At 39.3% G+C, this 25110-nt stretch overlaps 1 protein-coding gene across 1 annotated transcript in view; it reads right to left on the bottom strand.

The window, feature by feature from the left end:
• Nucleotides 1–25110, bottom strand: part of CNTNAP2 (contactin associated protein 2) — an 864917-nt gene that overhangs the window by 396791 nt on the left and 443016 nt on the right. Inside the window, exon 11 of the mRNA XM_074146844.1 lies at nucleotides 5203–5309. Within this exon, the coding sequence (XP_074002945.1) occupies nucleotides 5203–5309 (107 nt within the window). The remainder of the gene's footprint in view (nucleotides 1–5202; nucleotides 5310–25110) is intronic.

Genomic DNA, 25110 nt, shown 5'->3' with positions numbered 1-25110 from the left:
AAGAGAAGAGAGAGAAGAGAAGAGAAGAGAAGAGAAGAGAAGAGAAGAAGAGATTATGTCTGTGTAAAAAGTAACCGATGGAGGCCAAAGTGCAGGTCCAGGCCAAGTGTGCCACAGTGTATGGGTAAGCTGTAATCGACTTTTGCGGTAACTGACGTGACCAGATGTGGATAGTCTAATCCAGCATAGTATTCTCTTTAATCCCTAAATATCAGGCTGTCCCGTGTGAATGGAGATATTTTCTTTCTCATTGCTCTGGAAAGCAGTTAGCTGTTGTCATGGATGGCTTCTGTATGTATTTGAAACCTCAGTAGGAGCAGAGATGGTGTAATGCATCATTACCCAGATAAGGATGCAACCAGTAGAATAGCTGAGTTGGAAGGGACATACAACCACCACCTAGTCCAACTGCCTGACCAATTAAACTGTAAGAATGTAAAAAGCTTCCATAGACGTAGCCCACGACTTGTTAAGAGAACCTCTCTTTCCTGATCAAGTAATGCATTAATACGCTCGTGAGACTGCAAGGCCTTTGCCTTTTCTAACAAATCAGTTTGAGATCACAAAGAATAACCATGTTCTCAGAAATGCCCAATCTCCAGGGAAATGGAAAACCATACTTTGCTTGTTTGGGATGACCATATGTCTGTACGGTTTCTTTTATCTTTTTTCCTAAAGTAAAGTTCAGAGCATATATCTGCCAAATTATGTATTTGTTTTCCCACTATGGAACTGTTTCCTAAATTGCTGACAGGAAAATATCCCTGCCGTGCCATCCTTTCCTACGTGGACTCTAATTGTAGAAAGTCCAGTGCTTCAGGTGTTTCCTCATTTATGGAGATACAGGAAAATCAGTTACTACAGATTCATTGTGAGAGGTCTTGCTGAAGATCACAGCCTATACACATTAAATTTGGGTTCTAATTACTGATTCTGGCAACAATCAGGAATCTAAATTATCATGGTTTCCACAACGTGTGTAACACAAATGCTCCTTACTCAAAGTGTGTTTCTAGACACTTTGCAACACATTATTAAAGCAGTATTTCATTTAAGGGAGAGGGTCAATATTCCTGGGAAAAATATCAATGCCCATTAGACTCCCAGTGACACTTAGCGTATTTATCATTTCAAGAGAAGATTAGGGCTTTATTCCTCATTAACTTTGAATCACGTTCCAAAATATAGGGTAACGTTTATTCCAAACAAACTATGAGGAGACAAAGCCAGAGAATTTAGGGGTCAAGGTCTGTTACACTGAAACTAAGAATCACCGCATTGTTTCAAATATTAATTTTGAAAGAAAACTTACAGCCCATTGCCAGACTAAAAAATCTAAAAATTGTGCATGTTCTTTCTCAACAGAATTGCATTCTCTGTATATTCCAATGCAATTAATGCCTCTTCTAGTGACAGGATTATGTAAGGTTGCATTTCTCCTACTGCTTTTACAGAACCAACAGACAACAGACTCTGTGAGCTTGATGTTAATCCCTCCTATGGAAAACCTGATTTATAAGCAAAGCCTTTCCTGTCCAATATTGAAGGAATGGGGGCTATACACCTGTAAAAGCAAGGACAGTGTTTGTTTGAAGGTGAAATTAAAGACGAATAGAACTTGTCTCTCATACGAGTAATAAATATAATTAAGATGATCCTTGTAAGTGCAAATTGGACTTTTTGGCTACTGGAAATCCTTAAAAGGCAGCAAATATGATCAAACTAGGTTCTCCTGGGTTTTTCCTAAATCTATCAAAGTTTGTGCAGGGGGTGGTATGGAGATACATCATAGTTACGGTAAACTCGTCAAGTCCTTTATTGCGTTTCTCTTACGTGCAGATTCTAGAGAAAGCATGCATTGAGCTATATATTAGAAATCCGAGACACAGAAGCTCGAATGATCATTACTTATCCTGATACACGATTTGTAAATTTATACCACTCTGCTTTGAAGAAGCTGTAAACAGCAGGGAGCACACTGGAGCCTAAAACTAGGTGTGTAACTCACACAAAGTGCAGCAGAGCAGTGTTACCTGAAGATCATGGTGGAGATGAGAATAAGGAAAACGAGCTCCCGTTCTCAAAGGCTCCAGGAACCATTTACCAATAGACTCTGGAAAAATACCACTTTAAGAACTCTGCGCAGCAGGTCAGCCTTTGGTAGGCTGTAAAGGTTAATTAGTCAGGGATTAAAACATAGCTGATACAATAAAGCTAGGAAGGATGATACTTACGGGTAATTATAAACCTAATAATTAATTTTTAAATAATTTTGTAATGGTTTCATCACTGTAAGTCATTATTTTTAAGTAAATACATTCATTTATCATTTAGTCTTGTCTAATGATAAAAATCAATGCTCTAGTCTGACATTTGCCAGGCCACAGCATTCACTTGGGCACTGAGTATCTGCTCACCAAAAGAACTCTGGCAGATTTCTAGGCTATTTACCATGCAATGGGAGATAAAACTTCCCAGTAGTTTTGGTTAATTCACCATTGAGCTCCAGGGACTCACTTGCAGCTGGCTGAAACAAATTATTGTGGAGTAGAGACATGTTTTTCTGTGAATGGCCTTTGACAAACAACAAGACAGTGGACACAGAGCTTGAGGGTTTTGGTGTGTCATTGAAAGATGAAGAGCCTTCCTGTAACAATGCCGTATTTTGAAAAGCAAATTATTTCCAATCTTAAAATGGCAAATGTGTGTAATTGTTTTACACAATTATGAGAGATAATAAGAATTAAAGTTGTTATTTCAGATTTATTTATTTGAATTTTTTCCTTCTGTAGTTGTTTATTTTCAGTTTATAGATTCTGCTGTGTCTCAGCCCCAGAACAGGTATCTCTCAATCTTTCTTGACTAACTGTTGTTTTTCCTGTCACACTATAAATATTATGTGCGAAATAAAGCCATTTTGATTCACAAGGATTTCATGCAAACATTTTCCCTGTTTCACTTCAAGGAGTTCATACCTTGAGTTTGTCTTTGAATTTCAACTTCAAAGGAACCTAAAACTGCGATCTGAAATTCAGCCAAGGCTGCAAAGCCTTGCCTTGTTTAAGGTCAAAAGCTCAGGAAAGTGTTGAATTCCCTCACCAAAGCAAAATCAATTCACTGAAAAAAACTCTTCAGGAACACAGAATTATCTTGTTCCTTTAAGTTCAGCAAAACTCAAACTCATTAAAATCATCAGCTATGGAGTCACAATCCCCACTAACACAGTCTTGACTCCAACCTCTGTGAGAAATGCCGTTACACCCACTGCACAAACGTGCTTTGAAAAGAGAAACACATATTTTACTGTAGAGTATAACAGCATTTGTTTTGTAAAATAATCTTATATCAAAGTAAAATGGTACTGAAGAAGTGCTATCTGCACTTTCCTACTCCACACAATCATGACATCTGCCAAATTTTACAGCATTTCACACAACCCGTAATACTGTTTAAAATTGCTTTCAGCTATTTTTATACCACCCACCAGTTTTCATTCCAGCTTCCCTCCTCCCCCAGCATCTCCTTTGTACTGCTACTGCCACAAAGATCAGAACTCCGAAGCAACAGGCGGTGCTCCAGGTGTGTGGGAGCGCGCACACCCCGCACCGGCAGGGAAGGACAGGCAGAGGGGCAGTACCACCGCAGCAGAGCTGAGCCCCCAGACCTCCGGACACTATCATTACAGCCTTTAGCAAGCTTCAACAAATCCCCTCATTATTTGCAGCTGTACCTCATACCGGAACATGCTCTTGTAAATACTGATAGCTATTCCCTGCTCAATAAAGGCAGAGTTAAAATTGTCGCAGTCTATAGCTTGCCACTGTAACTTTTGATTTTTGCTCATTTTTGTGCCATTAAATTCTACGCTCTAGAAATGCAGAGCATTGACATATTGACATATCTCAAGGCAGAGACTTGACAAATTCTGACAGAATATCTATCAAGTAAATAACTTTCTGCTCACCCTCACTTTGTAAAAAAGACTTTTAAAATGTCAGCAACCCACACGGTAAAAACTAAAATTTTGTTCTTTAAACCCAAAAAAGAAATAAAACAAAAGCTTAGAAATCCAAGCTAGAAACTTTGTCTGAATTAAAAAAGTAAAGGTTCTTGAACAACGTGTCTCCAAATGACCTGGACAGCTGTAATCCCATACACTTATCCATTCCATAGCTAAAGACAGGACAACATACTCCAAATCTCCCTCTTGATACTGCAGTCCAGCAGTGCCTTTTACTTGCCTTACTGCACTGTTTTATCCATAAACGGCAGGTGAAAATCTTATTAAGAGAAATGTTCACAGCTCCTTGGATTATTACTTCTTTCCTTTATAATAAATGTGATTTCAGAAGAGTGGTGCCGTGTGTTTGTCCTTGCTACTTCTCTTTGGGACTCGAGAAGAAAGCTAAACTACATCAGATTATCTCTTAACAGCTTGTCGGCACACCCAACTATCTTTGTAAAATTTTACACAGCTGTAGTTAAGGTAAATAGTAAAGTAATATAAATTCATATCTCTAGAAATCCTGGCTTCACCTGTTCAGAAATATTTTTACTCTCCTCAATATTGAGGCTGTTTGCTAAAGAAAAAATGGAGAAAAGTAAGAGCGGAGTATGTTTTCTGCATCTACTAGATATTTTAGAATACACAGATGAAAATCCCCCTTTCAGCATACGAGAGAAGGAACAGGAGACACATGCTGCTGACTCAGTCTACATTGTTCAGAACCTATAAAAAGAGCACCTATACCTTTCTCTCTCCTTTCTGTGCTTTAATAGTGTAAGGCGTGTGGAGCTCATAGGAAATACTCTTGAGAAACTCTTAACAACGGAGTGAATAATTTAATTTTAGAATGGCCAATAACCAGTACATAAACACGCTTCAGGATTAGCAACCTGAACCGGCAGCTCTCCCCAGCAGCTCAGGGCACACTCACTATTTCCACTGGACACTCAAGGGTGCAATTGCTGAGGACGTGTTCGCTCGGTACACCCAGCTGAGACACTTTGGTCCCTTGCACGGTGTAGCACAGAGCTATATAAATACACCCCCGTGTGGATAAGGTGGGGTACGATTAAGTCAACACCTCCTTTTAGGATCTTTAACAACCAGAGAGGAAGGTGATTGACTTTTTATTTCAACCCAAAGGCATCGGTGTCTTCCCTGCTCCACGGCAATCTCGACGCCGCAGGATGACTTACAGTTATGACAAGTGGCGCCGCTGTATCCAGTCCCATCACAAGTGCACTTGAAGCTGTCCCACGTCTGGGTGCATTTGCCACCGTGTTCACAGTGATTGGGCACACACCTGTCAGGACGAGATGGAAAAACAGAAAGAAAAACCTAAATGAGCATCAAGATTTACGGACAGCTAAATTGTGAGCTGCCCAAGCAGCGTATCCTGTCCTTGTCTGGTAATTAATCCTTGTTATTTTAGGCAGATTATCAGCATTTATACCCGAACGCACAACTGCACGGAAGATGGTTCATCGAGGCTCTGCTGCAGCCCTTTGGCAAACAGCAAAAAAGCACGATGAAGGTGGAATACGTTCACCCGTCATAAATCAGAGTTCTAAGCTGCCTACGGCTGGCACTTGGCCGTCACGACAAAAAGAACATCCCGAGTCACACCTCCTCCTGCTGTGCAGGTGGTGCCGTGCCTCAAGGACTCCGGCGGCACAACCGACTGCAGGTTAGAGGAAGATGGCCGGGGGGCTGCTGTGTACCCCGCTACGGGCAGGCAGAGGGTGCGGGGGAGCAGACGGCCCGCCACCGGGGATGGCGATCACTAACGCTGCACATTATCTACGCAAACAACCGCCTTCGCTAATAAACGCCGAAGAAGTTTTTTCTTCACGGGGACTCGTGGCGAGTGCCGTTCACCTTTCTCCCACCCACCTGCTGTTCTTCTCCAGCTACGCTGCTGCTGGAGAGCGGAAAGAAGGCGAAAGAAAAAGTAGAACAGCAAAAAAAAGTAAAAGTTGTAGAAAAACATATATTTATTGTTTGAAATATTATCTAAACGTGATTTCAAAGATTTGAGTTTGGCCACTTTCTTTTCTATCAAAGATAGTTAAAAATGGGAACTACCATGTACTTTCACCTTTGAAACTATTAAATTTCTTTTCTTTGACAGGGCTTTGAAATATCATTTCAAAGAATCTTTTTTTTTTCCTATTAAATTCGTTACAGTCAGACTCAGTACAGGCCCTGCATTTTTGATCAAGAGCTGAAGAAGCTGTTCTTTCATATTGAGTTGGCCAAATCTAATTCACGAACTACACTTTTTTGTTTTGACATTAAAAATGAAAATTAGGAGACCTCCCATTAGACAAAAAAATTAAAATATATCAATAAATGCGTTACAAATTAAGTCTCCTTATCTCTACGATAAATCTGAAGTTCATCATATTCCTGTGATAGTTAACAATACTCTGCTTAATAACACCCAGGGACGGCTTTCCTTTCCTAGCCTGCAATTTATTGGAACTGAAAGCACGTGGGTGAGCCCCCCATGAGCTTATAGTCTCGTATCTCCTCAAGATCCAGTTAACAGCACTGGCACACCAAGAATAACCTATGTCATGGCATGCATTAGACACCTGAACATTCTATACTCATATTTATAAAAGCCTTTTTTTGCATGCCAATACAAGTACCTCAGAGCATACACAATACAGATGACTTACATCCTCTCTCAGCCTGTAGCATTCAAGGCTGCCCATTCTTTCTTTTTCAACAGATCAGAAAATACTGGCTTGGTTGAAAATAGTGCTCAAAGAAACGCTCTTCTGAAGCAAGAAAGCATTTAAAATTTTGTTGTCACAGTGAGATACAGTGAAACTACCCGAGGCAATTATCACAGTTCAATAAATTATGTTTTCGACAGGGTTTAAGTGAATTCATTTAGTTTTTTAAGTGTGGCAGGCTAAATGAACAGCTAGAGCTGATGCCTGCTATTCAGCTAATAGCAGCTTTCTGTTGTCTTCTCAACATCACAGGAGAAAACAAGAGCATATAACAGTACATTTCTAAACACCCAAATGCTTAACAATTTATATGAATCCATAGCTAGCTGGTGGGTACAAGAGAAGGGAAAGCAGACAGTAGTGATGTTTCAAAAATACTCTCATAAAAGTAACTTTTATTCAAGGATATAAACACTTACAAAAGTTCCTAAATCTGAATACAGCTTTATATTTTTTTCCAGCCTTTCAAAATAACTGCTTTTGATGTATTTTCTTCTTCATTTACATTTGAACACATATTACTTCAGAAGCATTTTTCTGATGACCAAATTGAACATTTTTCTATGTGAATTTTGCCAGCTATTTATAGGAAGTCTCATACGTAATGCTAGCAACTATTTTCACATTTTAGTGTGGTATAACTTACTTTTATTGTACCGTAACTAGTAAAGATACTGCATTATTCACTATATAACTGAGGTAAACAACTTAATCTAGGGAAATATGAAAAACAGATATTTATCTGTATCATTTAATGGAGCATATTAAGTCATAAAACCAGAGATATTCAGCAAACTCTTTGATGTTGATTTTCTACTTCTAGTACGGTGGTTGGACTCACCTGGTCTGCATCTGCTACATTTCTTTTTTACTCATCTGCTTTTCCCTGTTCTTAATACAATGCTATTAGAAATGAGGAGCAAACAATATCTTAATATTAGTGCTAACTGGGGTTCAAATCAGACTATAGGATCATTTCCTTAAGCCCTCCCTTCGCCCTCCATTTTCTGTTAGCTTATTTTATCAGATAGAATTATAAGATTTCTTTTCTACTAAATCCATTATCAAACTGCAACATAATCTGCTGCTCATGGGTCCTCTTTTTGGATAAAGCTTATCCACTAAAATAGAGTTTACAGGAAATTTTAGGTAACCAGAATGAAAAAATTGCAAAAAAACCCCTTTTGAATTCCATAGAGGTATCAAGAGAAATATAATTTCTAACTGTAAACTCCATTATGTTTCAAATGCTTTTCTTGCCACAGAGTGATGGTAAAGTACAAATACTACTAAGAGAGAAGGCACCTTGCCTATGTATTTCCATATCCATCTTGCTAAGAAAGTTGTATTTTTAAAATTACTTAAGCATATGCAATCATATAGTTTATCCACTTTATGCTTATTGTTTAGTATACACACAAAATATACACACTCAAAACAAACACATGCTCTACTTGCAGTTCATTTGTATTAAAAGACAATGTTTCTAGGCAACCCCCTTCCTTAGTCTCCTTTTAGGAATAAGGCTGCATTACATTAAAAAAAGAAAAAACAAAAAACTTCAAAACTGCACTTCCCTCCAGAACCAGGCTCTGAAGATAGACCCTGACACAGGACAGAGAACTGGAAGTAAGTTCCAAGTCACCAGGTTGTGTCCCTTCCCATTGAGGACACCTCTGCTGTAAGTACTGCTGCTTTCATAATCTTGCTGACTCCACCTTGAGAACTTTCTTGCTCTATGGCTCCTTCTGAAAGGCAGGTCTATAACTTCATTCCTTCTGGTGTGATACACTTTATTTTAATTTCCACCCCAAAAATTATCCGTAAAGAGTTTACAGATGCTGTTTTGTTTGGTATTTTATTTGGTAACATTCACCTGTGTCTTAACTTCTGTTCCTCTTCAGGATTTATATCTGATGACTTTGTAGAGAGCAATCATGATTTCTCTCAGCTGGTATTTTTATGAGCACAAGTCTCCTGTTGGAAAATAACTTTGTATTGTTGTTCTTCCATGTAGCTCTGTTCCCAGTTGCACTTGTGATCTAATGTGTATTCTGCAGGAGGTCTTACAAATGTCTTGTGATTTCAGAGTTGATCAACATTTTCGTATTTCTCTACTGAAATTATTTTGCTTGATATATAGCATTTTCCTGACTACCTCAGAATTGTGGCTCAAAGTCATCCTGAGATTGCTCAATACATCAAACACCTTCAGTACTTTCCCATCCTTCTTGTCTTCGATCACTTCCAACTACCTGGCTCCATCTTTATACAGAAATTCTTGTTATCGTTGTCAACAGCATTACTCTGTAGCACAACTTCCATGGTGTCATCCAAACCTTCTTGCTTGTTTTTCTAGGCTGAATATGTACCATCAGCACATTTCATCAAGATATTCCTAATTTTTAGCCAAGGTCAAAGCATTAAAGAGGATCGGCTCTGGCACTGGTGTCTGAGCAGCTCTAATCTCCCAGCCAGCTGTTAACCCATCACTGTGAGCTGTGAGGCAATTCCATCTGCCAGCTCACAACTCGCTTTGCAATTCCTCTCTCAAACCTCATCTTCTCTGGTTTAGCTAATAATTTCCATCATCAGAGTGTATTGTGATCATCTGACAAATGAGATCTACTGCATTCCTTCTGTTTGAGAAGAAACTACTGCACTTTATCAGAGAAGGAGAAGAGGTTAATCCAGAACGATGGACTGTTGATAACCATCTGCTGCATTTTACTCCACCTTCCATTTACTTCCAGGTGTCTAATTACTCTCTCCTTCATTGCTTCAAAAGCTTAGTAAGACTACTAAAGTCAGATCAATAGGTGTCTAGTGTTCTGGATCTCTCTCTTTCCATTTGTTAAACTACACGAGGCTAACTCTGTCACCTAAAAATATAAAACCATGTTTTTTGGGGGGGTTGGTTTGGTTTTTTTCAGGCTGCCATATGACATGTTAGTGTTACGAAACAGAATTGTCTTCCCAATTATTATCTAATTAGTTTTGGTGTATTCTTGCTACTCTGTTATCTGTTATAGTCTGTTATAACAAGTAATCGCTATTCCTTCATTTCTTTGTTATTTGCTGATTCATCAACAATTTTTAATCTGAGGAATATTGCTAATATTTCTCCGGAATAACTGCTATAGATATTTTTGCCTTGCTTTCAGCTGTGGTAGGAGCCAACTCAGAGACTTTCACCTCCTTTTGTCTTAAATATTGTAACTGTATCTCTAGAATAGTTTGGGGGGGGGGCAGGTGTTCCAGTTCTCCACAACGCAGACCAAAGAAATAGACCAAATTTCCATTCCTAAATAAAACCTGTGCCATTCCATTCCTTTCCTGCTGATGTTCCACAATGCCCTCCTTATTAAAAGTAGGTACGGGATTTCTCCAAACCAACACTTGGAAAACTGGCCTCTTTCACACTTTACCTGTAGTCAACTCCAAAGTTATTTACAACACATCTGTTTTAATCAACTATCTATGTTTTAAAATTACAGATTTCAACTCTGATCTTCCAGCAGGATGAGGGAAAACTGTATGTTATTCTTCTTTCCTTGCTCTCTGCCCAGATATGCTTTGCACAAGGAATACCATGAACTGAAGGTTAAACATTGCCTGAAGATTTAACATTTCCTCAAGAGACGCTATTTACAAATATCTAGTAAACCACTAAGTTTCTCCCCACCCCTAGACTGTCCAAGAGAGAACACTGGAACGAGGATGGTCACGTAGTCTGCAGCAAACGCTGGTTTTTCCCAAGTGCATCTTTGGAGTAACCGAGAGTGTGCTGCGGTTCAGACATTTTATTTTACTGTCAATCAGGCTACTTCCACCTGCCATCTTTGCTAAGCGTCTTTCCCCCATCACAGGAGGGAATATACAGATGTCAGATCACAGGGAATGCCCTGTGAGTCCCACGGAAATATGGAAACCAGGAGCAGAACGAGGTCTCTGGCCTAAGCCCCTGCCTCTGCCAGGAACAGGTAGGGAACTGCCTCTACCACAGGCGCTGGGGCTGGTGTGAGGTGTTTCTTCTGCATGAAGATATGAAACTGGGAGAGCCCGCTCTTCCGAGGGCTGTAGATTACAAACAGAAAATATTTGGAGAAGCTAAACTGAAACACAAGACATTTAATACAACTAGAGCATGTGAGAACTCTGAGGCTAGGGCAGGAAGGACCGGGTGGTGGGAGGAAGAGCCTGGCCAGAAAGCAATCCCGCAAAAAGGATCTGAGGAATTCCACACGCAGTACAGTGATCCTAAATCAACTCACCATACTGTTGCCAACAACAAAAACATTGGAAAAAAACAAAGTAGAAAAAGAAAAGGGAACTCGTAAGCATAAGCAGGAGAGGGATACGAAAGACCTGTGAAGAAATGCTCACACCATGTTCAGCAGCAGCGAGCAACGGCTGATTTGCAACTGTACAAAACGTTGTCAGAAACAGGAAGGTTAAAAACTATTACCAATGCCCACAGGGAATGGACAAAGAAGCAATGAGGTTCATTTGTGGTAAAAGGTATTTTAAGAACAACTCAACATATATCGGGAATGACTTCAGTATGTTTGGTCCTACCTGAAGGCAGGAGAACGGCCTCTGAGAGCTCTCCAGACTTCTTTCTAATCCAGATATTTTCATATCCCATAAGAAACAAAAAGCATTTTTTTCAATCTCTTAATTTCTCATTAGGTGACTATTTTCTTAGTGTTGCGATTGCGCTATTTCACCTCTCTAAGTCTTAGTCTTAGTCTTAGACTTAGTCTAAGTCTTAGACCTCTAAGGTTTTGGTCACCGTCTCAGTCTTTTTAGAGGACTACACCCCCAGGACAGGGATATTTAATACATTAACCAGGTTCCCCAGGCAAATTGTGACCAAGGTATAGAGTAATTGACTCCAACACTTAAGTTTTGAGTTCATTTGAGCAGGAAGATAAAAAGTTATTTTGTGCAGGAAGCCAAATGTCCAAATGGCCACACACAGACTGTTAAATAAAGTCCCTCAGGACTGAGGAACTATCACAAACCTCACTATTCTCCACTGTATAGCACAGACTTTGCCCTTTTTTCCCCACCTTTTCCTTTTCCTTTCCTGCTTCCCCTTCACACCTCCCATCTCTAGTGCAAGTGCAAAATACAGCTCGTGAGTAGATATAACCTAAATATAGAATCATCTGGGTTGGAAGGGACCTTTAAGATCATCTAGTCCAACCATCAACCTAACTCTGACAAAAAAAACATCACTAAACCATGTCTCTAAGCACTATGGCAACCCGGCTTTTAAATCCCTCCAGGGATGGGGCCTCAACCACTGCCCTGGGCAGCCCATTCCAAGGCTTAAGAACCCTTTCCATGGAAACATTTTTCCAAATCTCCAATCTGAACCTCCCCTGGCACAACTTGAGGCCGTTTCCTCTTGTCCCATCGCCTGGGACTTGGGAGAAGAGACCGACCCCCCCTGGCTACACCCTCCTTTCAGGGAGTTGGAGAGAGCGAGAAGGTCTCCCCTCAGCCTCCTTTTCTCCAGGCTGAACACCCCCAGCTCCCTCAGCCTCTCCTCACAAGACTTGTTCTCCAGACCCCTCACCAGCTCCGTTGCCCTTCTATATATAAACTAACCCCCTCTCTATATAAATTAGAAACAACCAAGCCATGAAACACCACCAAAACAAAACATTCACCTGTGCAATTACTCTTCCACCTGAGAGGTGAAAAGGAAGGAACAAACTACACATGAGATATTTGACACGTACTGCCCACTACTGAAGTGAAAAGAACTCAAATGCTAGTGATAATGACAGCAGGAGCGTTTCTGTAGAGCAGAACAAAACGTTAAAGGCTTTTTGCAATGGAAAATAAGCTGGTTTGAATTACTCTTAACAGGAATTTCAATCGTTTCCTTCTCATCATCAAATCCCTACCTAACCTTGCTCCTGCTCACACCTCGACTCTCATTTCTCTCCCAAATTGTTTCTGCTCTGCTTTTTCGTTCATTTCTCTGCCTCAAACTAACCATCATCACTTTGTTCTGTATTTTTCCAGTAGTTGCCCATTTTATCGCCTCCAAGCTTCTCTTTAAAATCCTGTATTACCATTTCTTGGAAAGTTCCTTCAAAACGGATACTGCTATCCTTGTTGAGCACAATGTTCTCTCAGCACCTTCATTTATATCCACACAAAAACTATTAAAATGTGTGTAAAATTTAACCTTATTTTTACTGTACAGGGTTACCTCACTGCTCAAGAAGACCATGACGGATTAGGTCTACAAAACAACATATAAGGAAAGGAAAATAATTTGTAAAAGCAATAAGTAATGTTTTCAGCTGAATCACTAAATATATGTAGCTTACTTAAAAGACCTACTGTAAACTAGTAATAAAATCACAAAAATATTCTAAACATACGCATCTGCTTGCAGAGATATTGCTCTTTAATGAGCAGCAGAACACGTTCTACTCCTCATGGTGAAAGTAGTACTAACAATAAGATAAGCCAATTAAGGACACATTGCTATGGCAGAGTCCTACTGCACCAGCATCAGACTAGAATTACCCATTCCATAGAGAGTCCCTGATTTTCAGAGTGTCCTAAATAAAAGTAAAAACGGCTGATCTGACCTTTAAGATTCTTTCTAATTTCTTTCAATGTAACAAGTGTTTAAAGTGACTTTGAGATTTTCAGCGACAGGACGTGGATCTCGTATGCAAGGCAACACAAAGGGCAGATGGGAAGGACTGTAAAACTAATTCAGATTCACAGTAATTCCCAAACTAGTTTCATTTGCTGCTGACTTCGAACCTAATTGTGCACAGATGCGTCTAATTAACAATGGCAGAGCTAAACAATGCTGGCAGAGCTAAACAATCCTTCCCGAACCAAGAAGGACTTAGCCTTTCTTTATCGCTTACTCTAATACAAGGCCTTCATGTTTCTTTGGTGGACATTATCAAACCTGTTCTGTCATGAGATCAAAACAAAATGCATGGCACTTTTAAAGACTGTGATTTACAAAGAGCAAATCAATATTAAAATATGCAATGACATTTGGTTAAGCAAAGTTCCTTTAGGGCATATTCCTCGAAAAGGCTGGCAACCAGTTTCTCAGTGTTATCTTCAGACCAGTGAGGTGCTTTTCTAAGCTGTTTGCATTAGAATGATTAATGAAGGACTAATGCACAAAGAACCATACTGCAGTTAACTCATTTGGATTAAGTAATCCTCTTGCAGTTTTTATTTTGTATACGACTCTGGAAACTCATTATTCCCTTCTTTTCCAGTATTTTTAATTTTCAGAGTACTTCATAAATTAGCCCCTTAAAATGAAATTATGCTGGTTCCACTTTAGCAATTGCAGGAGCTGAATAACCTATTATTTCAGCATTTGTTGCAGAAAACCTCCTGCACCTGTTAGGCATAACCTAGAATCTAGGGTGGCTGATGCCTGAACACCTACTCCTGTCCAACCCAAACCACTTCTGCTGCAGCAAAGCAGGGGAGAGTGAATCCACCGCAGAAGTTAAGGAGGGATTTCCCAGCCCTGGTATCCCTTCTTTCAGCTCCTAGAAATTGTTTCCCATCAAGAGGAGACCAGCCCTGTGTGGAGCCATGGCAGGAGGCAACGGTGTGTCGGGCAGCACTTGTTTAGCTGTTGTCCATCTCCTCTGGGGTGGGGTTGGGGGGAACAACAAGATAAACCAGGTGGAACTGGCCAATGGGCTACATCCAATCCTCAAGCTGTAAACTGGACTGTGCTGTGATAATCTTACAGAGGCAGAGAATAAACCCACAAATCCATAAATAAACAAATCAGGCTGGCGTAAAAAGACAATTTTTGTTGCACAATGTTTCAGTCAGCAAACTCGGGACCAGGTCTTCAGCTGGTGTAAACAAGAACATCTACATCTATCTTAAATACTATCTTAAGTCTGTTAAATGGGTCAAAACAAAAGAATAAACTGTTATGAAAGGCCAACTATTACATATGATCTATCTCCATTGGCTTTTTGTTTAACTTTTTTCATCATCCTGTGAAGAGCTTTGCCTAATTAGTAACCAGGTTAAGGACTTCTAGAGCAGATGAGAGCTGCTCTCCGTAAAAGGGTTTTTTGACTGCTGCATTTGAGTTTATTATTCAGACAAACGTGCAGAAGAAACAGCAGTTAGTCTAACGTAACCGTGCCAACGTGACACAATTCAGCCCTCTTGGGGATTTGAGAAGACATGTTAAGCACTGAGAATCCCCATAAGAATCTCATGGGGTTTGTCACTAGGTTTCTGAAGAAATCTTTAAACCTTTTCAAGTATTGTGCTGTTCAAAATCTGACCGGATTAATTTTGTACTCATGTAACCACCTCTCTTTTGTTGTTTCAAATAGGTAAAAAAAGAACATACTGGCTGGGCTTGAGAACAAACCATAAAATTGATTCTTTGGTGTCTTTTTAATTATTTATTGCTTCTGCATTTTACATCTTGAATCAAATACAGCTCCTGAGATTTTATGACATCAACTTCCTTCTACAACCCATGTTAGACACTTGGAGAAAATTTCTCTTGTTCTTTACAAGATTATAATTATCAGAGCACGTAGACCAGTGAGCAGCCTATATAATATGGAACAGTGACTACTATATTCCCCTCTAATAAACACGAGTGATCATGCATTGAGTCACCAGGCAAAGACAGAGTTTTATAGAGCTTTGTTTTAAATGAGTTTAAGGCCAAATTTATCTTTTGGGAGATAAAGCAAATGATAATTAGAAATCTTTATGTTTCTTCCCATAAGATAAAGAATTACCCAGTAATAGAGATGATCATACAACTGATGGATGATTTTGTATTAAAAGCTCCTTGCTGTGTCAATCAACACTGGGCATGGGCTGTCTTAGCCCTTGGCTATCACACTCCTCCACTCCTTGGTGCACACCGTAACAGATCTTACCTTTTGCATTACGTGTTTGGTCCCTAGCGTCTTCATCTGGGACGACAGCTATCTCATGTTGATCTTCAGATTGGTGATAAAAATCCTGATGCACCATAGGCAAAAAGCAAAACCTATTAAATACGTCTTGCTTTGCAAATTTATAGCATATGAATCACCTTGAGGGTCGTGAAGTTATAAGGTGCCATCAGAAACTATTGATATAAGTACGGTCTTGGCTCAGCACCTTATTTTACCAGTCTGGCTATGACATGATGAGATGGAGCTGTATTTCATAAGGGGTAGGTTTTGAGTTGGACGTATTGAAAGTCAATGTCCCAACTGTTTTTACGGCATTGTGGTTTACAGGGGATTGGAGGTAATACATGATTTAGCACTACTAAAATGATGCTGATCTTGTAAAGTGCAGATTGCCAAAATGATTTTATTTAAAAATACTACAAAACGGTGGTACTCGTCAAAAACTCACAACAGCCAGTGGTTTTTTACTTGCTTGCCATGTGACTTGTGATTCACCTAAAACACCATCTTTTTGTATTTTACTCTTTACCATCATTACTGTCGGAAATTTGGCCACTTTCTTCACTGTGACAGGCTCGATCTGGAAGCTTCTCTCAAAGATCAATTATCTTACAAGCACTGATTTGGAGGTAAAGCTGAGATAAGCTCTGATGTCTTGACAGAAACTTTTAGATTATAAATTGTTAATTCCAATGGATGTTTCCAGTAACCATATGACGGGAAGAGTCTGCTCTGTAATCATGGTAGAAAACACTTTCTGCCTAAACAGTGAAGGCTTTTGCCCTTCGAAACAAAAACATAGCCTTGGCAGTAAAAGCAAAACCCATAGTCTATGCAATGAAGCAAATGTGAAATGGAAGCTAATGTTTCTGAGACATTTATTAATGACAACTGGTATAAATGCCAATTTCATTATTAAATCCCTAGCAGACCTCATAAGTCAAGGATGCTAATTTCTCCTGCCTCTGAGAGAAACTCAAATGTTCCTTATTTCTCAGTAGAGCAAAAATAAACCTACCAAGACTTTTAGTTATCCCACTGTACCACAGAGGAACAGCTGAGGTCAGCATGCTCTTCTTGCTCTACAACCTCGCAGACTCCTGGTCTGCTAAGTACTGGCAAGGACATACAGACTAGGTTCTCAGAGTCATGAATTGACATTTGCCTTGGATCAGCCATGAATGAATCGGATGCAGACGGCATTCACACCTAGAACCACATCATGGTTTCTTTATTTCACATGGACTATTCTCCCTGAGCTGACCCACACAACCACAAACCTTAATGATGTGTGTTCATTATTCATTAGAGGCAATGTAATGTGCATATTCACTTGTAACCCTTTCCCCTTTCTCTATTCCCATTTCCCATCTTTTTAGTTTGCAAGATTTTTGGATCAGAAAAAGGATTTTAATTTATATTCGCACAGGATGTTACCACAGTGGAATTTCCTCCTCCTTATCATTGCAGTCATCAGGAACCACAACGACAATAAATAGTAACACAGAAATGAGTTATCTTTTTGCACTACACTATTCTCCTCCAAATCAACATGGAGCATATTTATATCACTTGCTAAAATCTACACAATCTGCTTTTACTCCTGCATTGTGATGATTCTGCTATCTACCACAAACAGCAATATGCTCAGCTAAAACACCATGTATAAAATATGAAGCATACAGGATCAACTGACTTATCCCCCTGTCCTTTGTGTGTCCTTAGTGCACATCAGTATTATTTTATAGAAGCCCTAAAACATTTTTATAAATTGCAATATAACGAGTGCTGTACTCTACTTTAAAGACATCAAAAGCAAGGATGTGCCAATGAATTAGCAGCTCTGCTGCAGTGCAGTCACAGCTCGGTGATAAATATAGTAATACAATGCTCTACTCACAACCTATTATTCAATTCATTTTCAATTTGCTGAAAACAGATATGTACAGCAAGTAATAAACAATTCATTTATTACCTAGAACTTGTGCAATGAACTCTTTTGAAGGCAGAAGGCTTCCCGTTGGAGTAATAAATAGGTGTGAGTACACACACACATGTGCATGTGTGTTCACACACCTACATTCAATATGCACAAACACACACGCGTGCTTTTTCCAAGAGTGATAAGAATTTCAAGCTTCTGAAAATGGGCAGCACTTTCAAGAAAACAATTCATATTAAGAGCAAAACTGCTTTTAAGGAAAATGTGACAATGAGGATACAACTGGTTTAATGCATATACTTAACGGTAAAAATTGTAATGACACAATCCTGGTAGGCTTAATTTTAATTACAAATAGCTCATTGCTGGGAATCTATTATTCTACTTAAATAGTCTTGCGATTGCCCTATAGAAAAATTGATAGACTATAATTTAGAGTAGTTTAAAGGCTCTTGATTCTATTTTTCTGCTTTTCAAGCACTGCAGTCTGGGCACCATAGTTCAGGCTCTGCCAGTATTTCAGTTTATTATAAGCTTTGATTTCTCAAGGGTTTATTTTTCAGTTACAAAAATTTACTCTAGAAATTCAGCACACAAAGCAACGCCAGAAAGGACACAAATAGTAGCATCCTGCCAGCTCTGGTTCTGAAACAGCTCATGCAACTGGCTCACCACTTAGTATTCCAGGAGGGTAAGGACAGGCTGGTAGATAGTTTTAGAGGTTTTATTTTAAACAGAAGAGGAAAAGAAGGAAAAATCCCTACACAATATTTTGCTTCTGCTTTCCAGACAGTTTGTCATGAAATTTTTGACACTGCCTTGAAACAGACTGTTCAGAGGAAAGGGCCAGTTTTGATTAATATCTCAACTCAAAAAAAAATATTGGAAAAGATGTTGAAATTCTTGAAATGTTTCATTTGACATGTTCAAAATGAAGTGTGTCTTTTTTTACTTTAAAATAATTTTTCCTCTTGAAATATAAGTTAAGATATACTATACGGACAACGCTCTACTAAGCCAAGTAATAACACCTTCCAACTCTCTATTTAAAATTGAAAGTATAGTTCCAAATATTTTCCTGAGAGAGCAATGGGTTGGAGCAGTTGAGTGGGCCAGTATGCAAGAAAATTGTTGAAGGAACCTGTGCAGCTTTGATAGCTGAACTAGGAATAGGAAGGTAACACGAAAGTCAGCAGATCCGATAGGGCAGCAATCTAAACTGGTTGTGCACCACTGGGTGCATCAATGCTAAGAAAATTTAACAGGAAAAGAAAGAAAATCAGATACAGAGACAAAATGTGTGTAGGAGACAAAACTGTGAGAGAAAAAAAATAGGAGAAAATAAAATGTTTAATCACAAGTGTGAGCACTGTTAGGGGAACCAAGCTGTTAGAAAAACAGAAATTGGAGGGCTGCTCAAAGCAAGACAAAAAGGAAAAAACACAGAGTCCAAGTAGAACAGGAAAGAGATCAACTACTGCGGTGTCAAGTGCATTCATCTTCACATCGTGCGTGCATCTTTGGATAAGATTGAAAAAGACGGTCAATGCACTAACTTAAATAAAATGGTTTCTCAAAAGTCATTCAGGGGTTGCACCTAAATCACAGAATTGTCATGGTTGGAAAGGACTTCTGAGATCACCGAGTCCAACCATACAGGCACAAAAACCACCCCAACAATCTCGGGCACTAGAGCATGCCCTGAAGTGCCACATCTACACGTTTCCTAAAGACCTCCAGGGATGGCGACTCCACCACCTCCCTGGGCAGGCTGTTCCAGTGCCTGACCGCTCTCTCTGTAAAGTCATTCTTCCTGATATCTAATCTAAACCTCCCCTGCCCCAACTTCACACCATTTCCTCTGGTCCTGTCATCATTCCCTTGGGAGAAGAGGCCAACACCCACCTCTCTACACCCTCCTTTCAGGGAGTTGTAGAGGGCAATGAGGTCCCCCCTCAGCCTCCTCTTCTCCAAACTAAACATGCCCAGTTCCCTCAGCCTCTCCTCGTATGACTTGTTCTCCAGACCCCTCACCAGCTTGGTGGCTCTCCTCTGGACACGCTCCAGCAGCTCAATGTCCTTCCTGTGGTGAGGGGCCCAGAGCTGAACACAGCACTCGAGGTGACGCCTCGAGTGGTAGACCTAATAAGTCTATTAAGTATTAACTAAAATCTGTTGTTTTCTTGAAGAGGAATTATAAGATAATAGCACTGTATAATAGCACAGAACGCTCACTCTGTAAAGAGGGAAGGAATAGAAAGAGACATTTCAAAGCCAGGCTGGATGGGGCTTTGAGCAACCTGGTCTGGTGGGAGGTGTCCCTGCCCAGGGCAGGGGGGTTGGAACTCTATGATCTTTAAGGTCCCTTCCAACCCAAACCATTCTATGATTCTATGAAATTTGGGGCGTGTTAGATTGAAGCAACCTTTGGGACAGACTGTAGTTTTGTAAAAATGTTTAAAGCCAAGAATGTGGAAAAAAGACATCCTGGCAAAGGCTGTGAAACGCTTACAAGAGCAACCGCTGCACAAGTGTCAAGCATGCAAAAATTCGAAGAGGACTGGCAGGGGTCATTAAGAGACCTGTTGTCTTGACCAATGAAATCACAGTTGTGGGAGGCATGAAAGAATATATCCGGTTCATCTCCATGTCAGGATGCTTGCACTCAAGTACCAGCACTGAAAAATTCTCTTTGTTTCTGGTTTTAGTATTTTTTTTTAAGCTCAAGATACTCTGACTGACTGCTTCATGGATATCTGCTACAGCATTATATTTGCCTTATATCCCCAGATGTGGTGCCATACATACAAAAGAAGAAGGAATAGTGGTCACTCCTGCAAAAATGCTAAATCTTTTCATCGTTTAACTATTTACAAAGTGCCAGCTATATGATAAACATAGTGTGGGCCTTGCAGAAACCTTCCTTTTTAGCAACAATTTTGATAATGAAATATTACAGAATTACCCATAAAAACAAAAACATGTAGTAGATTTATTCCATTCACTCACCAGAACAAGTTTCTGCTTTATGTTCAATATAAGTGAGATAAAACATACCCAGTTACAAAGTATTAATCACTGCATGCACAGATATTATAAACATGGTATCCTAATTTCTTTATAGTTTTTTGCAATGCACGCGGCTGCTCAAGTAAAATTAAATTACCAACCATCACTATTTACATTTCAATATAATATGGACACAAACATTATAGTTCTTGGAGACATGGTTTAGTAATGTGGGGGTTTGTTTTTTCTTTTTATCAGAGTTGGGTTGATGGTTGGACTAGACGATCTCAAAGGTCCCTTCCAACCTATACAATCCTATGATTCTATGAAGATTAATGTAATGTAAGATTAAAGTAGTTAATGGTATGTATTACTAAGATAATCCAAGATGAACGGTAAGTAAAAAAGATCATTATATACACAATGTGGACCTTGCAGGAAAGAAAGGCTTATTAAATCCTTCAGATGATGGCTGGTTATTTGCCTTTCAGTAGAAGAGTCTTCCTCAGTCTTTTGTTCACTATAAAACATACATTAAACAGAATGGATAACTGTTTTAGTTCAGTATCCTCAAGCAGATAGGCTGTCCATTTCATTAATGGCTTTACTTACAAACACCTTTTTTTTCTCCTAAAATTTTAGTCTGTCTAGGCAGCGCTCGCCCCTTAACTTTAGTTCGGTGAAAACATGTCAGCAATTCAGAACAATTCTGCTTCATCTCCTTGTTATACAAGAGATTGGAAAGAAATGCTGAAACAGCATCTTCCTATGGTCAAGTCTTTTCTTACTGAATGTTGATGATGCCAAAAGCATTGTAGCTCTTCGCTCTTTCCTGAGTGATCTGCTTACATTATGTGGGGCAGGCAATGCAGGGGCGATCAGTGCCGAGACAGGGTATCCCAGATGTTCCGTCATACCTGTGCCGAGCCGTAGGTACAAAATAATAAATATGGCAAGCTGTGACAAAAGGTCTCTGTTGCAATACCCTCCAGTCAGGCACTACAGGCATGCATACATGAGCCTTTCTTCCCCCCTTTACTTTTCCTAAAATATTTTGACTCCATGCTTCCAGTCTCATGTGAAAATGTACCCCACATTCTTTCAATTTTCTTCTCCTGACCTGACGACTTTAAGTCCTGATTACCAAATATACTGCTATGTTCCCATTCCCCAGATTCTGAAGAAGCCCTGTTTTCTCCTGCTTTCCTAGTTGAGGTCCTGGTGAACATTAAAAATACTAGCAGTGTTTCTAGCCAACTTGGTATATTACTCCAGATGTGTTATTACCATCAGATACACTTCTCTTACTGCTAGGAATATTCATGATCAGAAAAAAAGAATCCTGAAGAATATCATAAAAATCTTTGTGGAATCCAAAATTTTTCTAATGTCATTGAATGTTTGCATAATTTACTCATGTCCTTGCACTGAAGGAACAAGTCTACAGGTGGATTAAGTCTTAGAGTGCTAATGCTTAGGATGTAGCCTGAGTACTAATGTTCTGCAGCGGCCACAAAAAGTGTTTCTAGATCAAGGACAAAGCAAACCCTATGAATCAGCATTTATAAATCTGACCTGGTGAAATTAAACTAGGGTTTTGCTATTTAAGTGAATTTGTCCAACAGAAAAAAGCCAATAAAGCTTTGAAAGTCTCTTGTGAAATCCACAGTCATTGTATAACTCTTCGCTGAAAGGGGATTTCTGAGACAGCTTCCCTGGTAGGTGCCTGTGGTTCCTGGCTTTGATGAACAGGGACCTACAGCCAGCCCTGCAAAACAGAGCTGAAAAGGCAAATAAATAAGGAAAGCTTTTTACGGAGATAATTCAGAAAATGGTCCATTATCAAAAGGAAATGTTCCAAGTTTGGAAAAAAATACTTCTTATTCTCTTTCTTGATCACTGTAGCAACTGCACACTTCAGTGTTTTATGGGAAGATATTTTTATTTGCTTTCCAGTGTTCAGATATGGAGCACTGAAATCAAGGTCATACTGAGCAATTTCATACAGTGGCATGGTATAGCCATTCTTTACATTTTTTAGGATAAAATTATGAAATAAATTATATTAAAAAATGGTGATCAATCAAGATATGCTAAACAGTCTGCACGTAATCCTTAGACTTTCATAAACCCCGATTTTGGTGGATGGCTCTCCACCTTAGAAATCAGGGGCTTGACCGACCTATGTCAAACCCACTTAAGAACAATTCATCATACTTTAACTGAGCCTGGCTACAATGGATGATAAGTTTAAAGCTTCAGTTCAAAAATACAGTTAACTAATATTTAATAACTAGAGATTACTATTTCTCTAATATTTCAAAACAAAAAATAACGAGCCATGAACAGTGGAACAAGTGTGAATGCGGTAACCTGTGTGGCTTTCTGTTCCAGTCTATCAGATAGCACATCAAACTTGCCAAACAATACTTAAAACGTGAATCACATTTTCAAAATACTATTAGTGGTACTCACAATTAGCTTATTCTAATAACTTGTAAGAATTTGCTCATCTTTGACTTTTTCCCTAAAAATGAAATGAGTCTTAAAAGCCCTAGCCATTTATTTGTGAATATTGGTTCCTATCTTAATACTTTAAATAGACCACGTGTTTCTCCAAGCTATATGGCAAGTGAACAAGTGTTATCTCTTATTTATACAGTATTCTATAATGAAAGCCTGAAGCGTGACTTCATTCCATCACAGTGGAGCAACTTCTGCTGCCAGACACTTGTGCAGAGCTCCAGGTCTTAAGGCCAGTGCGCAACTAAGCTGAATTGATTCATATTATACAAATGAAAGCACATATTTAAGTTAAAGTGATAGAATAACAATCCAAAAATCAAGCTGGTACTGTTGCCCTTAAAGCACATGTCAATTTTGCAGCGATATTTAATGGTAACAGGGCCAGGCTGAAATTGCTAGCAGGCCTAGAGAACTTGCAACACAATACTTCTACTGATTTTGATGATGTATAAAGTTTAATACTTAATGTTTTATTATGATTTTTTTTTTTTTAAAAGGGCATGGGATTTATTAGAAAGTGGAGAAAATATAAGTTTGCTAGACACGTATGCCCTTGATGAGGAGTATTACTGCATACACTTTCAACAGTGAGTTATACTGTGACTGGGCTACTTGATACCTTCAAAGAGGTATTTTACCAGACAAATGCTGAAAAATACCATTTTTAGCTACTCTGTGAGAGGAAACTTTATATTATTTAGGCTTTGACAAAACTCCAGCTGTATTGCACAGATACCAAGTTCAAGAGCTGCATGCATATCTTACAAATAAAAAGTAGATGCAATTAGAAATAATATCATTATGTGGAAACATCATTCTTTGTCTTTCACTTCCATATAGAGATGCAGAGCCAAAAACCTGAAGCATGAATGTGTGGGAAGAAGGTATGGGAACCCACAGGATGCCTCTTGCTTCTTCATGAGGCCTCGTGGGGGCAGTGTGCAGGTCATTGGAAAGCACTTAAGTATATACATCCGTGCTCTGGATTTATTTGATTTACATTATGCTAAAAATAAAGGTCTAGATATCTTCCAAAAGATTTAGCATTTACCCTAAATTTATCTCTTCCTTTACAGGTCTTCTCACTCCTTTCTTTAACTTTCCTTCTTTTATCCTTTGCTGTTGGGGGGAAAGACAGAGGGAAATGTTTCTCCTTTGCACCAGAAAGTGTTTCTGGAGGCAGAGATTCACTGTCTCATTTGGAGCTCTTACGTGGTACCAATAGGATGCCATGGATGTGGCTACCTTTCGCTTGCGTGCAAAATACCTGTTAAGTGACAGTAGAGAGTTTATTGGCATCGATTGGTAACAAACACAGTTTACGAAATGTGTAGCTCTTTCCTTTTGCCCCTGCAATGGCTTTAATTCTACCTTTTTACATGGTTAGTTTAAAACAGTTTATTTCAGCAAGCGGGTTTGATGCTTGATACTTTATGAACTGTAAGAATCAACGCCACCAGAACTGCAGAAGTGCAAATGAGCTGCGTCAATCTGTCTTTCCACCAAAGAAAACCTATCTTGTAACTACAGCGCTATGTTCCTGATTTTAGAGTACGATAATCCGGCAGTGCCCGTGTTAGCCTGATTCTCTCGTGAGCCACTTCCTTTCATTACACTACGAGACTCTTAACAGTTTTGGGTCCTCGCAGCCCTGTCAAACACATAAGAGCCAAACCTTCACAACACGTTACAGAACAAAAGAGATAAATCAGCCACCAAAACCTGCTTGAAGTTTTGTAAGCGACTCCAAAAGATCTTTATAGTGAGTCACCAGTTTTTCAAAGATAGGTCACATTTAAATTATGAACTAATGCATTATTTATACTGGAGAGATTGTAGCTCAGAAATCACAGCTACAAACAGGAGAAAGGTCTATGCAAGAGCAGTGGAATTATACCGCAATTTGCTCGGCTACAAAGA

The sequence above is a fragment of the Numenius arquata genome, chromosome 4 (genome assembly GCF_964106895.1).
Source record: "Numenius arquata chromosome 4, bNumArq3.hap1.1, whole genome shotgun sequence".
In the NCBI taxonomy this organism is placed as follows: domain Eukaryota; kingdom Metazoa; phylum Chordata; class Aves; order Charadriiformes; family Scolopacidae; genus Numenius; species Numenius arquata.
This window is presented reverse-complemented; position numbering and strand designations above follow the sequence as displayed.